Source organism: Sphaerodactylus townsendi, linkage group LG07, assembly GCF_021028975.2.
Source record: "Sphaerodactylus townsendi isolate TG3544 linkage group LG07, MPM_Stown_v2.3, whole genome shotgun sequence".
NCBI classification, from domain to species: domain Eukaryota; kingdom Metazoa; phylum Chordata; class Lepidosauria; order Squamata; family Sphaerodactylidae; genus Sphaerodactylus; species Sphaerodactylus townsendi.
Window position 1 is genome coordinate 111,186,711 of NC_059431.1, and position 18,846 is coordinate 111,205,556.

General features: G+C 45.6%; 1 protein-coding gene across 1 annotated transcript in view; it reads right to left on the reverse strand.

The window, feature by feature from the left end:
* Positions 1 to 313: 313 nt before the first annotated feature.
* SNX30 (sorting nexin family member 30) overlaps positions 314 to 18,846 on the reverse strand; it is a 52,034-nt gene continuing 33,501 nt past the window's right edge. Inside the window, exons 5-9 of the mRNA XM_048503992.1 lie at positions 18,566 to 18,761; positions 16,563 to 16,762; positions 10,355 to 10,441; positions 4,355 to 4,507; positions 314 to 730 (exon numbers count right to left, since the gene is read on the reverse strand). Coding sequence (XP_048359949.1) covers positions 671 to 730; positions 4,355 to 4,507; positions 10,355 to 10,441; positions 16,563 to 16,762; positions 18,566 to 18,761 — 696 coding nt within the window. The 3' untranslated portion in view covers positions 314 to 670. The remainder of the gene's footprint in view (positions 731 to 4,354; positions 4,508 to 10,354; positions 10,442 to 16,562; positions 16,763 to 18,565; positions 18,762 to 18,846) is intronic.

Sequence of the window (18,846 nt, forward strand, 5' to 3'; positions counted from 1 at the left end):
GCAATGCTGTGGAAAATGGATTACCTGAAGGTCAAACTACAGAGGTTTCTTCATGAACATGTGGCTAAGTTTCTAGTACATTCTATCAGGCTATTTAATTCCTTCCCCCAGTCTTGCTCAGCCAATCAAAAAAACACAAGATGATCCAAAAACTGTATAGAATCCAGCAGTTACCTTCACTATTCATAATCGCACATGAAAAAGTTTTAACAAAGGGTTTTGAAGGGGAGGAAAACTATTTCTCTTGCACAATCAACCGCTCCTCAACTCGGCTAGAAAGAAAAAGGGAGGGCAATAAAGATGTATTGGCACCTTGCATTTAAGAGGTTTTTATTATTATTTTAGTGTTCCACTGAGCAGCTTCATTCAATATAAACTGGTCCAAGAGAAGAATAAATCCCTGTGTAGCCATCTGCCCATCAGCCAAGGAAGGGATCACCTCATAGGCCAACTCAGGTGGTTTGATAAAAAGGTGGGCAAAAACGTGGACCTGAAAGCTACCACAAGTTAGTCTGTCCCAAGATTCAGCACAGGCAACGATTCATCTGGAAGTTGGGAAGGGGAAGAGAAAAATCACACAAAATCGTGCAAAGGTGTGTCTCCAGTGGTACTGTGCACTTGGTCAGAGGTCCATCGTGTGCGGGGGAGGGGGGGAGAGAAGGGCGGCTTCTTATTTGGTCTCAGGTTTCTCTTGCAAGAGTGGTATAATAGATTCCCACGCCGTAAGGCACTAGCGGGACAAAAAGAAAGGAAAAAAAGCAGGTCAAATAAATCCAACAATCAATACTTCAGTCACTCGAAAAGGCTTCCAGGACTTGCTCTCCTTTAGCTCTAGGTATCACCTACATTGGTAATAAGGGGGCTCAATATCTGCACCAGATAACCGTGCCCAGGCTCCTTAGAGCAATGATGTTGGCCCGTTGCAATGCCCTTCCATCAGCCGTATCAGCAGGGAGATTTACTAAAGCCCCTTACCGCCAAAGGCTATGCATATGCAACGGGAATTGTGTTGACTCTATAGACCATATTTTACTTTATTGTCCACTTTACACAGGACCCAGAGTCAAATACTTGTCACCTCTGCTACTCAAAAAAGAGTATGCATCTGACTTGCAAAAGATTACCTTTCTGTTGGACAGCCCCAGTAGTGATGCAAACGATGCAGTCACCAAATTTTTGGATTTGTATATAAAACAGCGCTTTAGGAGCAAATCCTGAACATCAGCCTTCTCTACCTGTACATTTATTTTAGTTTCCCTCTACTTGGTTAAGTGGATCTGTGTATATAATGTTGTTATGCCAATAAAGGTTCTTTGTTGTTGTTACTTCAGTCTTTCTCTGCCCCAGCTGGCACTCAGTGAACCCCGAGTGTTAACGTGCTCTCTCAGCCAACAAAGAAATACCTGTGTTCACAATAGGGCAGCTGTAAGTATCTTCTCTGTCATCACAAACGTGCAGGGTAAGTTCTGCAAGCCCAAAATGTTTTGTGTGAACAGGTGCAGCCTGGGCATCTTGGGCAATGCCGCTGCATTTTTAGGACTACACCTGCCACAAGGGCACTTTTATTAAATAAGGACAAGGCAAAGTTTGCCCCAAAATGTGCAGTACTGCAGTCGCACCCCGGGCAAAAAAGTATCAGCAAGGTAGAAGCTACTTGTATGGATGGATATTTATACACACGTATAGGCCTCGAACAGAGAAGCAGCTGTCAAATTACCAACTGCCAAATTACCGGTACGTAAATCTCATATGTGCAGGGCAGAGGCATACCTAGGCAAACTGGAGCCCTGGGCAAAACCTGAGTTTGATTTCCCCCTCCCCCCTTGGGCGGCCACCCTCCCCCACCGTGACCAAACAATGATTTTTTCCACCAGGTCGTTTCAAAGTCAGCATCACATTATAGAACATGCCCCAACTCACAAATCTGAACACAGCAATGGGCCATGCCACACAGCAGGCCAAAAACAGAAAAACACTGAAAATACAAACTCTCCCACAAACGAACCTGCAATTTTGTCGCCCACCACAAGGTGGGGCCCTGGGCAGCTGCCCACTTTGCCCAATGGGAGGAACGCCTCTGGTGCAGGGTTTCCTGCACCCCAGCAGGAACCATGAGGGCATGCCAGCAATGCATCAAAAGGAGCTGGTTACATTTTAAAACAAGATGCTAGACTACCTAAAACTCTGTACCTTTTCGGTCCTGGCCTCTACCTGGTGAAACAAGCTCCCGCCGGAGATCAGGGCCCTGCAGAATTTAAATGAGTTCCACAGAGCCCGCAAGATGGAGCTGTTTTGCCAGGCTTTTCCATCTGGCCAGCTGGGCCCTGTTACATCTAAGCCTCCTGTGGGTCAGTGTAGGGAAGTCGCCATCTTTGCTACTGAGTTTTACTGTTCTGAATTGTTGGTTATGATTTAATTGCTTTAAACTGTATTTATTTTGAGTGTTTATTGATTGTACGCCGCCCTGAGCCCTTTCCGGGAATGGGCGGCCTAGAAATCCAAAAATAAATAAGTAACAAATCTGATGAGACGGTGAATTCTGGCTTGTTGATTCCTTAAATTATTTTACTCGTTAAGATGATGTTAGCAGTTTGCAAAACTGGTACACTTTGGGAAAAGGGTGAGTCTGAAAACACATCTAAGGTCTGAAAACACATCTAAGGTACTGATCCATCTTTCATCCAAAAAAGAATTAGATCAATGAACCAGCCTGCTCAACACTGCCTCTATGGCGTCCCATGAGGGACCAACTACGCATTCTCTTGTGGAGGCCCTGCTCAGTAAACACATTTTCAGATTGTTACATCAGTATTTCTGGGTAGCCTGAAACTGCACAAAACCAGTCCTCAACAGTCACCAAATGCTTTGCCTACCACCTCAACTGAGCAGCTTTCAGACCACATAAGTAGAAGCAGTGCAGAAAAAGGTAACTGGGTTACGCTACATATTAATGCAGCAATTCTGAAGTGCTCCATTTCACTTTGGGGGTGGGAACTGAAAGGGTTTGTTACCCCAGTCAATAACAAGTCTCAAGAACGGCTCAAGAGCTTTATTAGAATTGTGTCAGCCCAATGGCCAGATAGCTGAAACTGGGGTTTGGCTCTCTGGCCCCTGGTATATACCTGGAGGTTACAGTTTGACTCAACCCAGTATCCCCTCACCCTCGGATACAGTGGTACCTCGGTGTTCGCCGGTAATCCATCCAGCAATGGTTGGTGAACATCAAAAACGGCGAACACCGAGGTACGCTATTTGTGCACGTGCAAACACTGTTTGTGCACGTGCAACGCCATTTGCATTGGCGCAGCACCATTTGTGTTCACGCAACGCCATTTGAGTAGCCTCGGAAGTCGGCGGAAACCGAGGCTACCAACGACGCCCGAGTGCGGAAGACAGTGGCCGGCAATTGGTGAACACCGAAATCGGCAATTACTGAAGGCACCGATTACCAAGATACCACTGTATCAGCATGTGAAAGGACAGTGAGAAAGAGACATTGTTTTTGGGACAGGAAGTTACTCCCTCAATAAGGCAGATAAGGAAAAACAGCTTAAGCACTATTGCTAGTTACTTGCGAGCAAAGGAAAGAGGCCCCATGGACTTGAGTGATGATAATAGCTGGGCCATCTACATCCAGGCTGCCTACATGCGAACTGCCAAGCCAAGTATGGCACAGTAGTGGAGCGCTTGATTGGTGTGCAGAAGACCCCTCGTTCAATCACTCCAGTTAAAGGGATCAAGTCGCGGTGTGATCTGAAACATCTCCACCAGCACCCCTGGAAAGATACTGCCAGTCGAAGGAGACAATATCGTCCTTGGTTTGACTCAGTCTAAAGCAGCTTTAAAATGTAGAAAGCCTTTACTGGCATAGACAACAGTACAACAATAGTAAAAAACTGATTAAAAAACATATTAGTAATTTCCAGGAGAAAGTCTGCCACTATCATACAGAGAGAAGGATCAGGATTGTCCAGCAAGTAGTGTAATGTAAATAAATCGGGGAGACCGGGTAAATGTAAAGGAGTATGATTCACATACTTGGATCTGATTTCCTTGAATCTGAAACAGTGTAATAATTGGTGGGCCCGAGATTCAACTGAGCCATCATTACATGGGCACAATCTTTTAGCCTTTTCTTGCTTGTTAAATCTGCCGTGTAGCAAGGTAGAAGGCATAACATTAAACCTGGCGAGCATTATGGCTCTCCTTTGAGCAGGGTTTATTAAGCAATACAGGTAGTGTGCCAAGTGGTCCTGTTGTCTAAAGCAGCTTGATGTCATCATGGTCAAACTAAACTGAGTTATGATACAGGAGCTTCAGTTATCCCGTGAACGATTCTCAACTATGGTCTTACCTTCTCATAATATTGGATGTTTTTATCTGCCATCCCCATCAGTAGCTGCCTGAAGTCTTGACGTTTGTTGTTTTGCCATCTTTCCATATCAGCCTTCAAGTCCGCATTGAAGCATTCTACTCGGTCCTGGCACTTTTCAACATCTGTGGGCACCTGAAGAGAGAGAGAATCTGTTAGCATGGCTGGGCAAAAAACAACCACCCCAGCCTGTCTTCTGCAACGAAGACCAACCAGAAGTCACCGCTTCACTCCAAGTCTCAACTAATTCCATTAAAAAGAGATTGCTGCCTTGGAGTGGGACGACCACAAATTTTGACCTGTGATGGTTCCTCATCTGTCCAAACACACAAATCGCCCATCTGAGTGAGGTGGGTGGTGGCAGTGGCGCAACTGCACCGCCCTGCCGCTCCCAGGGAGGCTTCTCGGTGGCGTGGCGAGGCTTACAAAACAAAACAGCCGTCAAGAAGCCTCTTTGGAGCTGGATAGACTTATGCAGACCAAAAAGATCGCGTAAGTCCGAATCCCCCGCCAACAGCATTAATGGGTGAATGGCTGGGAAGAATCCAACTAATGTCGGCTCCTCCCCCGGCCACGCCCCCAGAGCAAGGGGAGGCACAGCACCCTGAGCCACTTCCTGGAGCCAGGGGAGACCAGCAGCAGCCACACACCAGCAGTGTCACCCCTCCGCCAAGGTAATCCCTCAATTACTTCAACATGTGTGACCCACCCCTTGTCAAGCTGTTGCCCCCTTCTCTGCCATCAAAGAATCTTAAGTTCCCCAACAGCACACTGGCTACACTATTGTTTGGGCTGGCTAAGGGTCACTGGGATTCCAGTGGCGGGGTGCTTGATTGAACCTGACTTGCTAACTTGGATGAACTGGATGAGGACCAAAAAACTGAGGCTGAATCCAGATAAGATGGAGGTGGGTAGCGGGTCCCCAAGTCCAGGAGATCAGAGGGCACCCAGTGCTGGATGGAGCGGCATTGCCCCTGAAGGATCGAGTGCGAGATCTGGGGGTGCTCTTGGTTTCTGCCCAGTCCCTGGAATTACAGGTGGCAACGGTGGCCTGGAGTACCTATCAGCAGCTCCAGCTGTTTTCCAGCTTCACCGTTATCTGGACAGAAGGGACCTGGCCACAGCACTGCATGCCCTGGTAACCTCCCATCTTGATTACTGCAATGCGCTTTACAAGGAGCTTCCCTTGAAGATGGTTCAAAAGCTGGAGCTGGTGCAAAATGGGTCAACCTGGCTGGCTGCATATAACACCTGCCTTGAAATAACTGCACTGGCTCCCCATTCACTATTGGGCCCAATTCAAGGTATTGACAATCATATTTAAAGCCCTAAATGGCTTGGGTCCCACCTATCTAAAGGAGCGCCTACATAATATGAGCCGGCTGGTGCACTGAGGTCAAGTGGGGAGGCCCACCTGGTGATCCCTTCTGCTGCCGAGTTTGGATTTATATCCCCCCTTTCTCTCCTGCAGGAGACTCAAAGGGGATTACAATCTCCTTGCCCTTCCCCTCTCACAACAAACACCCTGTGAGGTGGGTGGGATTGAGAGAGGCCCCAAGCTGTGGAACAGCCTCCCTGCAGAAATTCGCCAGCCCCGACACTTAGGGGTTTCAGCGCCTGGTTATACCTTCCCCTTTACCCAGGCCTTCAATGTGTGACCCCCACAGGGTCCCCCGCATCGATGGCAGCTGAGAGGGAGGGGGAGGGTGGGGTGGGAATTTTTAATGATGATGTAATTGACTGTTTTTAAAGGATGTTTTACAGTGGGCTTTAATGTTAATGTTTTATGTTTTTAAGATCGTATCTTTTAACGGGGCTTTCAACTCCATTATGTTAGCCATCCTGGAACTTCGGTGGGCGGCGGGGCACAAATGGAATAAACAAACAAACAAAGCTTGGTTTGCCACTAACTTTTCAGTCTAACCTACTTCACAGGATTGTTGTAAGGATAAAATTGAATCATGCATCTAACATCATGTTGAATCCTTTAGATACTGGAAGTGACCAGTACAGAATTTAAGCCACAGTGTCCTTTTTAATTTACCAAAGGAAAACCAAAGCAAAAAACCAAGAGAATTCTATTTCTATTGCGTTCAAGCAAGTGGCAGTAGTTAAAGAGCCGTACACATTAATCTTTAAAATTAATAGCCGTGATAATATCTCAGTTTGAAGTTAATGAAGACTTAAAGCTTTTTCACTTCAGTGGCTTGATGGACAAGCATCCACAATTAAATATTCATTCAAGCACAACCACTGAGGTAACTACTCTTGAGAAAGTGAGTCAAGAGACACCGCTAATGAGACCCAAATGACTCAGTTCCTTTAGTGAATGTGGAATCTTAGAAGCAGATTAAGAAGAAGAAGAGTTTGGATTTATATCCCCCCTTTCTCTCCTGTAGGAGACTCAAAGGGGCTTACAATCTCCTTGCCCTTCCCCTCTCACAACAAACACCCTGTGAGGTAGGTGGGGCTCAGAGAGCTCCAAAAAGCTGTGACTAGCCCGAGGTCACCCAGCTGGCGTGTGTGGGAGTGCACAGGCTAATCTGAATTCCCCAGATAAGCCTCCACAGCTCAAGCGGCAGAGCGGGGAATCAAACCCGGTTCTTCCAGATTAGAATGCAGCTGCTCTTAACCGCTGCGCCACTGCTCCTCCTTATTGTAAGCTGAGAATCTAAGTAGCAGATAACTTCCTTACCATTCCCCACCCTTCCCTGGGCCAGTACTAACTTCTCAGCATTTGAACATGTATTTGTGTCGACACACACTTGCATACTAATCTGGCTCATGGGACAGTACAAAAGTGAAAATGCTAATGAGTCGTTACTAAGCCCTGGCCCAAAAGTCAAATTTCCCCGAAGCCCTCTAACACCACCCATATGGCGTTAAGTCATCCCTAGATTATGGACAGTTCCCCAGGATTTGCACTATATCTTTCCTATGGTGATGAAGCCTGGAACACTGACTGGCCCAGTTGTTATGATGTCACGAATTGCTCAGATGACCCCCGAACAAAAGCAGTTTGCAGCCAGCTTCCACACAAGAAGCGGAACATTGCCCCGATGCCTTAAGATTTCAGTTTCTAGAAGTGAATGACCAAAAAGAATGAGAAGCAAAAATGAGGGGAATCTGAGGGGCTGAACGAAGGGTGCAGAACAGGCAACCAACCAAGAAAAGGGAGCCTAAAGGAAGTGATGATTTGAAACTTAAGGGCAGGCAGGGGAGCCTGAGAGATGAGATAAGAAGGAACCGAGGCTCTAAAGCAGGGGTCTGCAACCTGCGGCTCTCCAGATGTTCATGGACTACAAATCCCATCAGCCCCTGCCAGTCCATGAACATCTGGAGAGCCGCAGGTTGCAGACCTCTGCTCTAAAGCAAGATCCCAGTGCATACAATGAAGAAGGGAAATGTGCTATCTGGTGGAGCGAGAAGTGTTAAGGAGGCAAGTTTAGAGAGGCCCATAACTCATGGAACACTCAGCTCAGGCCTTTTAGCTGCCCAGTGGGGCTGAAGCGTGGTCTCCTTGCGGTTCTCTGTTTACACGCGAGGAGGCAGCCGAGTCCTCCCTGAACTAGTCTCAAGCGTCTGTTTCCTGGTTCTCTTAACTCCACCCCACTTAAAGGCAGAGATCTGATAAAACTCAGAAGTCCCAATACAATAGAGCTGATATTCTCCCTGCCTTCCCCTCCATTTTCTCTCTCTCTGCAGCTGCAGCTGCTGTGGCTAAGGGAGAGAGGCTTATTTTTTAAAAGAGGCTTGTCTAGAAAAAAAGCTTTTAAAAGCCCTCCCAATCATTAGGGATGACAGATGCAGAGGAGGAGGTAGACTGGACCCAGAAAGAGACCCTGCTTGTGCTCTTCTTTGCAAAAACCAAACTCTGTTATATCGATACTTTGATATGTCAATGTGAGCATTTAGAGAAGGAAGGAGCCGACAGAACGGAGGGAGGGGCAAGGGAGAAGGCATGGATGGCAGTGCGAAGAGTGGGAAGAGGGGAGCTAGGCAGGCTGGCGGCGGGTAGAGGAAAGAGGTCCAGGGCAAAACTGTGCTCACTGGAAAATCTCCCCCCTCTGGTGGTAAGGCAAAATTAAATTTCTGCTAGACGTGGTTTCGTTTGCTGTGGCGAGACTAGAAAGTGAAAGTGGGGCTTGAGAAAATACATCTGTACAAGAAATCTTGCTGTGACAGACATTTGCCCCCATTGCGCAGCAGGTGCCTTGCGCATAATCGGCCAGGGTGTGGCGAAAGGAAAGCTCCATTTGAGAATGGAAATTTTACAGTGCTACAGACATTCGCTTGGAAAGAACTCTGAGCAACTGTGTACCGTGCCCATGTGTGCAGACTTTGAATTCAGGCTGCAATCCAAAAGAAACATACTTGGGAGGACCCCCCCGCCCCAAATCGGCTGGCTTCAAACTGTATTCACAGTTCCTAAGAGGCTGATGTCATGATCCTACAGATGTCTGCTTGCGAATAAGCGTCACCTTTCAAGCTACTGCTAATTGACGAATGGAAGGAAAGCTTTAAAATTCCTGATGCGCTGACAAAGTAGTCATTGCTTTGTTAGATCCCACCAGATCTAATCCAATATTCTGTTGTCAACAGTGAAAAGCCAAATACTTCTGGAAAGCAGTCTTCATCACCTGAAATTTATCCCCAAACATCTGGAATTCAGATGTGGACCGCTTCTGTACAATATAAGAGTTGCCTCGAGTCTAATACAACAGCTGTAAGTCATTGAAGTAAAATGGAAATACATCCTTCCCTTCGTCCCATGACTCGATCTGTTTGGTTCTGCCTTCCATGAATGAAAGATTCTGCCATGCGCGAAAGAGCGTGTTTTAATTAGAGCAGCAGTGGCGTAGGAGGTTAAGAGCTCGTGTATCTAATCTGGAGGAACCGGGTTTGATTCCCAGCTCTGCCGCCTGAGCCATGGAGGCTTATCTGGGGAATTCAGATTAGCCTGTACACTCCCACACACGCCAGCTGGGTGACCTTGGGCTAGTCACAGCTTCTCGGAGCTCTCTCAGCCCCACCTACCTCACAGGGTGTTTGTTGTGAGGGGGGAAGGGCAAGGAGATTGTAAGCCCCTTTGAGTCTCCTGCAGGAGAGAAAGGGGGGATATAAATCCAAGCTCTTCTTCTTCTTAATCCAATCCGGTGATGGAAGTGGTCTAAATCCTTCTTTTTAAAGCCACCCAAACTCAGCAACCCCATAACTTGTGATAGAATAATCTAAAAATACAAATTACACATCTGTTCAATATTGGGGGCCCCTACATTTTGTAATGAGAAATTAACTTTGAAACATAGCTAGCTATTGGTTGTGGTGCGTTTTCCAGGCTGTGTGGCTGTGGTCTGGTGGATCTTGTTCCTAACATTTCGCCTGCATCTATGGCTGGCATCTTCAGAGGTGTATCACAGAGGGAAGTCTGTCACACACTGTGTCCAGTGAGAATGAGAATGTTTCAGTCCTGTGAGAATGGGAATGTTTTACTGGACTGTGTCCAGTGAGAATGAGAATCCAGTACGAATGGGAAGCCTTCGACAATACATGGCTAGCTATGTCACTTATCACCCAAGGATGGATTTTTCCTGGCATTAGAGAACTTCCATAAGAAACAGAAGACATTTAATGTATTGTCGAAGGCTTTCACAGCCAGATTCAACTGGTTCTGGTGGGTTCTCCGGACTGTGTGCATAACAAGTTCCACCCAAACACTTACTGATTGGTTCCCCACCCTGGAACATGGACAATATATACCCAAAACATTTCTTTCTCTCTGGACACAGTGTGTAACAGACTTCCCTCTGTGATACACCTCTGAAGATGCCAGCCACAGATGCAGGCGAAATGTTAGGAACAAGATCCACCAGACCACGGCCACACAGCCCAGAAAACCCAACAGAACCAGAAGACATTTAGTTCGGGTTTTGTTTTCCAGAAGACAGGTTTTTTAAAAAATTATTATTACAAAACAATTACCTTGGGTCGGTCTTCCCTTTTCAGAGCAACTGCTTCTAGTTTGGCTTCGTATTCTGCTTGAACCTGATCTCTTTTCTTCAAGACATTCTAAAAGGGAAAAGAAATAAATATGCTGTAATTAAAGGAAAGGCTAAGAGTCACATTTATTCAAGGCCTTTTCACTAAGTTATAAACTAGTTGCAATGTTTGTTTCATTTAGTTGTGTGTTTATCACTGCTTATATAGCCGTGTGTTTGAGATCAAGTTGAAATCAGTGCCAATGGGGAGGGGGAGAACTAGAACAGGAAAAAAGACAGAGGTTTCTTCTTAAATGGAGTTCTTGTGTTCAAGCAATCAATTTTGTAAAAGGCTTGGGTAATAAGATTTGACAGGTACAACAGCAAGTTGCTCAACAACTTGGAATGCCTTTCTTCACACTCTCATGAACGGTCCCTCGTCCAGCCAAAAGATTCTATCAAATAAAGAAATGTATGGGGGAGGAATAGAAGCTAAACTAAAATATGCTAGGATTTCAAAAAATATTTCAAAAAAATACTCAGATATGCACCAGGAAAGCAACCAACCACAGATTAATGTATAATAAACAGTAAATCAATAATAAAAACAATCAATCACTTAGCACTCAAAGGTCAGATGAGCATCTCGGGCGGTATATAAATTAAAGTACCAATACAAGGAGGGAACTTAATACACAGAATACCAAGAAAAAGGTTCTATTTCTCATTGCTGAAAGCAGACAGAGATCCCAACTCCTCTTAACAATTGTACAGATTCTTTCCAGAGAAGGCAGGACTTTATGAAATGCTATCAAAATGGACTCAGGAGACAACTATCTTTCCTTTATCTTCTGAACAGTCAACTTCAAGTATCGTGGAACGTGATCAGCACAGAGCGGCTCAACATATCAATCTCATAACCTATGGACTATCAAGGTCAACTTGAGACCATCCATGAAGGTTTCATCTACTAATAGAAACCGTGTCCCTACAGTACACAACTGATCGATATCTAGCACGCTGTGCCTATAATACACAATTGATCAGTATCTGCGACCTAGAATTTGAGCAGAAGTGTATAAGTTAGTGTAGAGTAATTCCATTTGTGAAAAGTAATTCCCCAGTAGGCACTCCAGAAAGCTTGAACAGGAGAAATGTTCTCCCATTTCTGAGAGATTCCTACATCCTCCGTCCAGTTCGAGCTTGAAGAGTGGGCCCTGGCCACAAGCTGCAAGTCCACTGCTAGGCAAAAGGCCTTTTTTCCTCAATGATGCGGCTGGCCTCCACGTGGGCCAGGACCTTTACAGCTCTGGCCCCGGCCTGGTGGAACACCCTTCCTCCAGCTGTCCGGGCCCTGTGGGATCTTGATGAGTTTTGCAGGGCCTGTAAGACTGTGTTGTTCCACAGGGCCTTTGGAGTGCCCAGCCGCTGATGGTGATGCCCCTCTTTGCTCCCTGTGCTGTTTTACATCAGGGTAACCCTCATATTGAGGGGCCCGCTGTTCTCCCTCTTTGGGGAAGGTTTTAAATGTGGGTTTTCTGGACGCCTCTTATTTAATTATTTAACTGTATTAACCGCTGTTTACATGGAGTTTTAGTGAGTTTTATTGATTAGTAGTAGTTCTTTTATCTGATGCTGTATGGATTTTATGTTGTACACCGCCCAGAGCCCTTCGGGGATGGGGTGGTATAAAAATCCAAGAAATAAACAAATAAATAAATAAATATCAGGCTGGCCTCCACGTGGGCCAGGACCTTTACAGCTCTGGCCCCGGCCTGGTGGAACACCCTTCCTCCAGCTGTCCGGGCCCTGTGGGATCTTGATGAGTTTTGCAGGGCCTGTAAGACTGTGTTGTTCCACAGGGCCTTTGGAGTGCCCAGCCGCTGATGGTGATGCCCCTCTTTGCTCCCTGTGCTGTTTTACATCAGGGTAACCCTCATATTGAGGGGCCCGCTGTTCTCCCTCTTTGGGGAAGGTTTTAAATGTGGGTTTTCTGGACGCCTCTTATTTAATTATTTAACTGTATTAACCGCTGTTTACATGGAGTTTTAGTGAGTTTTATTGATTAGTAGTAGTTCTTTTATCTGATGCTGTATGGATTTTATGTTGTACACCGCCCAGAGCCCTTCGGGGATGGGGTGGTATAAAAATCCAAGAAATAAACAAATAAATAAATAAATATCAGGAAGCTCTTCTGTCAGCAACCAATGCACACAACTGTTCTTCATGGCCCCAGCCTCCAGGTTAGAGTATCCACAGATGAGACCACGTTGAGAATTGGATATTGATTTACTTACTGATACAAAGACACCATTTTAAAGACCCAGCCTTACAAAAGATTCTAACAAGAGCATGATCCAGCTAATCTGAAGACATCGTGTCCAGCTCCACAATACAACAAATTCATTAGATTCTGCTATCCTTTGAGAAACCAACAACGCTATAAACCAAGAATTCATTTTAAGTAAGGCACAATAGTATTAACAACCTCACTTCAACACAACTTCTAAATTATAGGATTCCGGCACTACGCAAGTCAAGCAAAGTACTGGCATGTGCTATTCTATTCAACACTACCGATCGAAAACAGATGCTCCAACTCAAAAGCATAAATACAGCTTTCAGCAGTGGCGTAGGAGGTTAAGAGCTCGTGTATCTAATCTGGAGGAACCGGGTTTGATTCCCAGCTCTGCCTCCTGAGCTGTGGAGGCTTATCTGGGGAATTCAGATTAGCCTGTACACTTCCACACACGCCAGTTGGGTGACCTTGGGCAAGTCACAGCTTCTCGGAGCTCTCTCAGCCCCACCTACCTCACAGGGTGTTTGTTGTGAGGGGGGAAGGGCAAGGAGATAGTCAGCCCCTTTGAGTCTCCTACAGGAGAGAAAGGGGGGATATAAATCCAAACTCTTCTTCAAAACTTTTCTAGGGGATCACTACGGAAATACTTTGTCAACAATGCATTGCGTTTATGGTGCCTCAGAAGTTAGACCATACTGTACCAGACACTGGAGCAAACCCTACCATTTCGTTTCACATAACTGATTTCAAGGTAATTGCTCAAAGAGATGCGTTTATCATCGAAGGATTTCAGCTGGCTACAAAGATTATATTTTGCTGCCAGCTTAAAAACAGCACTTTATAATTTGGTCTAAAAGACACCCGTGCACCACAGTCGCTTTGTGGCATTTTGACTGTAGCTATTAGATCTTAAGGGCCTGCTGATTCAAGTTTTACAGGTATTTCTACTTGGGTACAAGAACGTCAGCAGTTTGCAAACAAGCAGCCCTTGACTAATAAAATGGTCCACAGAATACTGAAGTACATTAAGAGAGGCCAATTATTAACGGAGAAGTTACACTAGAAAGAACACACTGGAAGTCCGGAACAAGTCAAAGACTTTTCCACAGAAGATGGAGGCAAGAGTCTCGGTTATCGCTGTTTTAAGAAGGAGGAGGAGGAGGAGGAGGAGGAGGAGTTTGGATTTATATCCCCCTTTCTCTCCTGCAGGAGACTCAAAGGGGCTTACAATCTCCTTGCCCTTCCCCCCTCACAACAAACACCCTGTGAGGTAGGTGGGCTGAGAGAGCTCCGAGAAGCTGTGACTAGCCCAAGGTCACCCAGCTGGCAGGTGTTGGAGTGCACAGGCTAATCTGAATTCCCCAGATAAGCCTCCACAGCTCAGGCGGCAGAGCTGGGACTCAAACCCGGTTCCTCCAGATTAGATACACGAGCCCTGCACGGCATGGGGGCCACCTATTAGAGTATCCCCTCTAATGGCGTCTGCTTGGGGAATCCACCAAAATGGTGGAGGGATGGGAGCGGGGAGTGAACGCCTGGGTTCTGGCCACTAATCCAGATTAGCAGTATTTTGGCGGCGAGTTCTATATATCCATGGGAACTCGCCCCCGAAATGCTCGACCCGTTTTAATTTGCCCATACAGAATCAGCCCAAAAGGCACAAAACAGGAAGGAGGAGGAGGAAAGGAGGAGGAAAAATTAACCATAAAAATGACTATATTTATTTTGCTGGGGACAATGTTTTGAGCTTAAAGGGTGAGAACCGAGAGCCTTGGAAAGAGGGCTTGTGACCCACACACATACACCCCAAACCTTTCTATGGACTACAAGACAGAATTGAAATGAAGATTATATCCCACTTATTGCATACAAAGTGTCAAAGACAATAAAACACCACCAAGATTGAGAACTTGATAAAAAAGCCACACATAAAATTCTTTTAAGATTGTGCTCTGTGTGTGTGCGTGCGTGCGTGCGTGCGTGCGTGAGTGCGTGCGTGCGTGGTGTGCCCATCTGAAAACCATTTAACATACTTTAGGCCTCACATGAAAAATGCATATAAATATTTACAGCTTACTCCATCTGCCTAATATCAAAAAGCTCTGCTAGGGGGCTTGAACTAATTGCAAGCAATATATTCTGCCTCTTCTCAATGGTTCCTTTTCCATTTCCTGAAACAGTGCATAACAGGCATACTGGTCTTTCCACAACTTATATATAACGGGTAAATTACAGCAGCTAGATTTCAGTTGAGAAGCATTTCAAAAGCTCATGCCCTGAAATTATTGTTTGGTCTCTTAGGTTCTACTCAACTGAAATTCAACTGCTCTACTGCCGATCAAGACAGCTACAGCTATCTTCTGGTAAACTAGAAGAGAAGTGCGAGGCCCTCAAACAGGCAGAACTCTCAACAGTGAAGACCAATTAAAGTTAAAAACTAGTTTCAAGACTGTTAAATAGATTAAATGCAAGAGGATGCACAACAGTTTACAAAGATACTTACCTCCACTGCTAACTTTCTACCTAAAAATGACATGTCATTAAATTTGACGGCTACAGGTACCAGTCAGCTTTAGGGCACTGATGCAAAGGGTACAGACTTGGTCTTTGGGTTCCTATGATAACCTACTCACAGATATTTAGAAGATTAGGATTGTAAAATGCTTTATATGCTGAACACAGCAGAGTTCCCATACACTTGCAAGCCTAGCCATATAGCAAGAAGGCCTTCGAACAGGCACCTTGGAAATTTTTGACACACGGCAGCGGGTGCGGCCACAAAATGGCTTCCAAAGGAGCAAACACAACCACAAAATGTCAGTGAGTGAGTTTATGCATAACTCTAATAGAGACTCTACAACACTTGAAGTAAACGCTCACTTTAACATGATACATGATACTTTAAAATGAGCATTGTTTAAAAGTAATTTCTTCTTTACTCTCCACTTACCTTCCATCACATAATGTAGATACTTGTGCTGCAGTGGCCCAAGCAATGTTTTAACCTGCACTTCAAATCAGATCTCCAACAGCCAATCACGGTCCATCCCAGGTAAAAAAAATCCAGCCCCATTTGAAAAACACTTGGCAAACCCAGGCAAGGTACCAGCTGGCACCATGTTGGATATACCATCTAGATTTTTTTTTAAGGTGCAATTCTCAGAAAACTTCCCTCTATATTCTGAATCACTTTTGGAAAGGCAACTCCTTTTCCTTCTAGATAGCACTTGCTGGCAACGGTTAAGGCTACCCACTTACCAGAGCAGTGCTAAGAGATTGCACCATAGATGTTATCTGACCTGTATGACTCACAGAGGCAAGGGACACACAGTTTTTATAGCACCTAAGTAAACATTGCATTCAACTCTTTCAAAATTATTAGGAATCAAATAAGTAAAGGGGTTCAAGGGGAGATTAGAAATCCCCTGTCAACGTCTGCTTCCCCAACTTGAAGAAGAAGAAGAAGAGTTTGGGTTTACACCCCACCTTTCTCTCCTGAAAGGAGATTCAAGGTGGCTTACAAGCTCCTTTCCTTTCCTCTCCCCACAACAGACACCTTGTGAGGCAGGTGGGGTTGAGAGAGTTCTGAAGAAGTGTGACTAGCGGCTAGCCCAAGGTCACCCAGCAGGAATGTAGGAGTGCGGAAACACATCTGGTTTACCAGATAAGCCTCTGGCACTCAGGTGGGGGGAGTGGGGAATCAAACCTGGTTCTCCAGATTAGAATCCACCTGTTCTTGACCACTATGCCACGCTGGCTCTAGAAAGTGATCCAGAATACAGAAGGACCTATTGCCAGGCATGCACACATTGAATGGGGGATTAAACCAATCCCCAAACCATTCAAACACCAGCAGAGCTTTAAAATGAACCCTAAGAGTGCACACTTCGTCACACAAAAAAATACACCTTACCTTCATGGACTCTGCGTAAAGAATGTACTCTCTGAGAACAGGTAGGAAATCCTCTGTCATATCTTCACTCAGTTCCTCAAGAGCCGTACAGCAGTTCCCAATGCAGGCGGACACCCCCTCCAGAGGTTCGGACAGTTCTCTTTCTAACCCACTCCAGGTTGAGTAAACAGGTCCATACTCCCGAAGTTCCACCAGATATTCTGCAAGAGAGCCATCCATGAGAGCAGCCCCAGTCCAGTTCCAGTTTCCGGGTTTTGAGAGTGCACCAGAAGAGCGTCAGGTGAGACAGTTCTTATGCTTGACAAAATCCTACATCGAGTCATTTATGTGTTTAATTGAGTGTTATATTTTAACTGTCTTGTTTAACTGTTTAAAAGGATTCATGCTTTTATGATTGTTGCCACGTGTACCCAGACTGGGCGGAAAGGTGGCATAAAAGGGTTTTTAATAAAGAAAAAAAATGAATGAACTCATAATATAGAAGAAGAAGAAGACTTTGGATTTATATCCCCCCTTTCTCTCTTGTAGGAGACTCAAAGGGGCTTACAATCTCCTTGCCCTTCCCCCCTCACAACAAACACCCTGTGAGGTGGGTGGGGCTGAGAGAGCTCCGAGAAGCTGTGACTAGCCCAAGGTCACCCAGCTGGCGTGTGTGGAAGTGTACAGGCTAATCTGAATTCCCCAGATAAGCCTCCACAGCTCAGGTGGCAGAGCTGGGAATCAAACCCGGTTCCTCCAGATTAGATACATGAGCTCTTAACCTCCTAAGCCACTGCTGCTCCTAGGCCGTCGAGAGTGAGCAGCTATGGCATACTTTTGGCCAGTTCGCAACACAATAAACTCACCACAAAGGGAATTCCCTCAGAAGGATTTACCCCGCCCCCCAAAAAACCCTTCAGTATTCAGTGTTCAGTATTCCAGTATTCCAAAGAAAAGCAAAGAATAGATTACAGAGGGAATAGATTCCAGAGTCTTTAGTGGGTTTCAGCAAAGAGACTTGCAGGACCCCTAGAAAGAGGAACAAATTTGTATTGTTGAACGCTTTCATGGTTGAACATTGAACGTTGTGGATGACAGCACTAGGCATTCTCTCCTGACGCTTCAGATCCTCTGAAGATGCCAGCCACAGATGCAGGCTTAAATGTCAGGGAGAGAATGCTGCTAGAACACGGCCATACAGCCCGGAAACCACACAGCAACCCAGGAACAATCTTGATCCTCCTTGATCTCAGATTGCAAATGCCTTAGCAGACCAGGTGCTCAGGAGCAGCAGCAGCAGCAGAAGGCCATTGCTTTCACATCCTGCACATGAGCTCCCAAAGGCACCTCGTGGGCCACTGTGAGTAGCAGAGTGCTGGACTAGATGGACTCTGGTCTGATCCAGCAGGCTAGTTCTTATGTTCTTAACTTTATTTTGACAACTTTGCAGCTGTCAGAAGCTTTTGTGACATAATGCCCTCTTTGGGCATACACTGCAATAAATCTTGAATGTGTTCTAAGGTTCTGTGTGCTTTACAGGAACAGAATATTTGCAGGAGGCTGGGTATAGCCAACTCTTTCCCCTAAAGTGTCTAAGGAACACAGACAAAGTTTGGCTTTACTACAGATGACAATTTACACACCAAAGTGTCGGGGGTTTGTTCTCTTCCTTATGCTCTTTCCCATTTGAAGTTCAAAGCAAACCTCTCAAAGTGATAGAGAATACTGGCAAACTAGAGGGGAAGAACTTGAAGCCAGCAAACGGCAAGGGAACCTTCCACAAACACCGATACTCTAGCACAGGGGTGTCAAACTTGCGGCCCTCCAGATGTTCATGAACTACAATTCCCATCAGTCCCTCCCAACAAGAGCTTTGGCTATACTGGCAAGGGCTGATGGGAATTGTAGTTCATGAACATCTGGAGGGCCGCGAGTTTGACACCTGTGCTCTAGCAAGCAGCTCAGAGTTTTTAAACCACGTCCAGAAGTCACATTTAGAAGGGAAACATATGAGCATTACTCACCCACTTCTTCCTTAATGATCCGCTGTGCTATTCTATCAATGGTCCCCAGCTTCATAGAAAAGGTATCTAAATAGTCTCCGATGGCGGCAAACTCCAACGGCCGACTTCTTAGTTTATAGCTTCCTGTGACGTATTTCACCGATTCGCCCATCTTGGAAAGCAGAGCCATCCCTTGCTTTTTGTAAGCGTTAAGATCCTGATGATGACAAAGCCGTTAATTAGGTTTTTTTGCTAGTTGCAAGTTAAATTTATCTGGAGAAAAAAAATCTTTTATCAGTCAT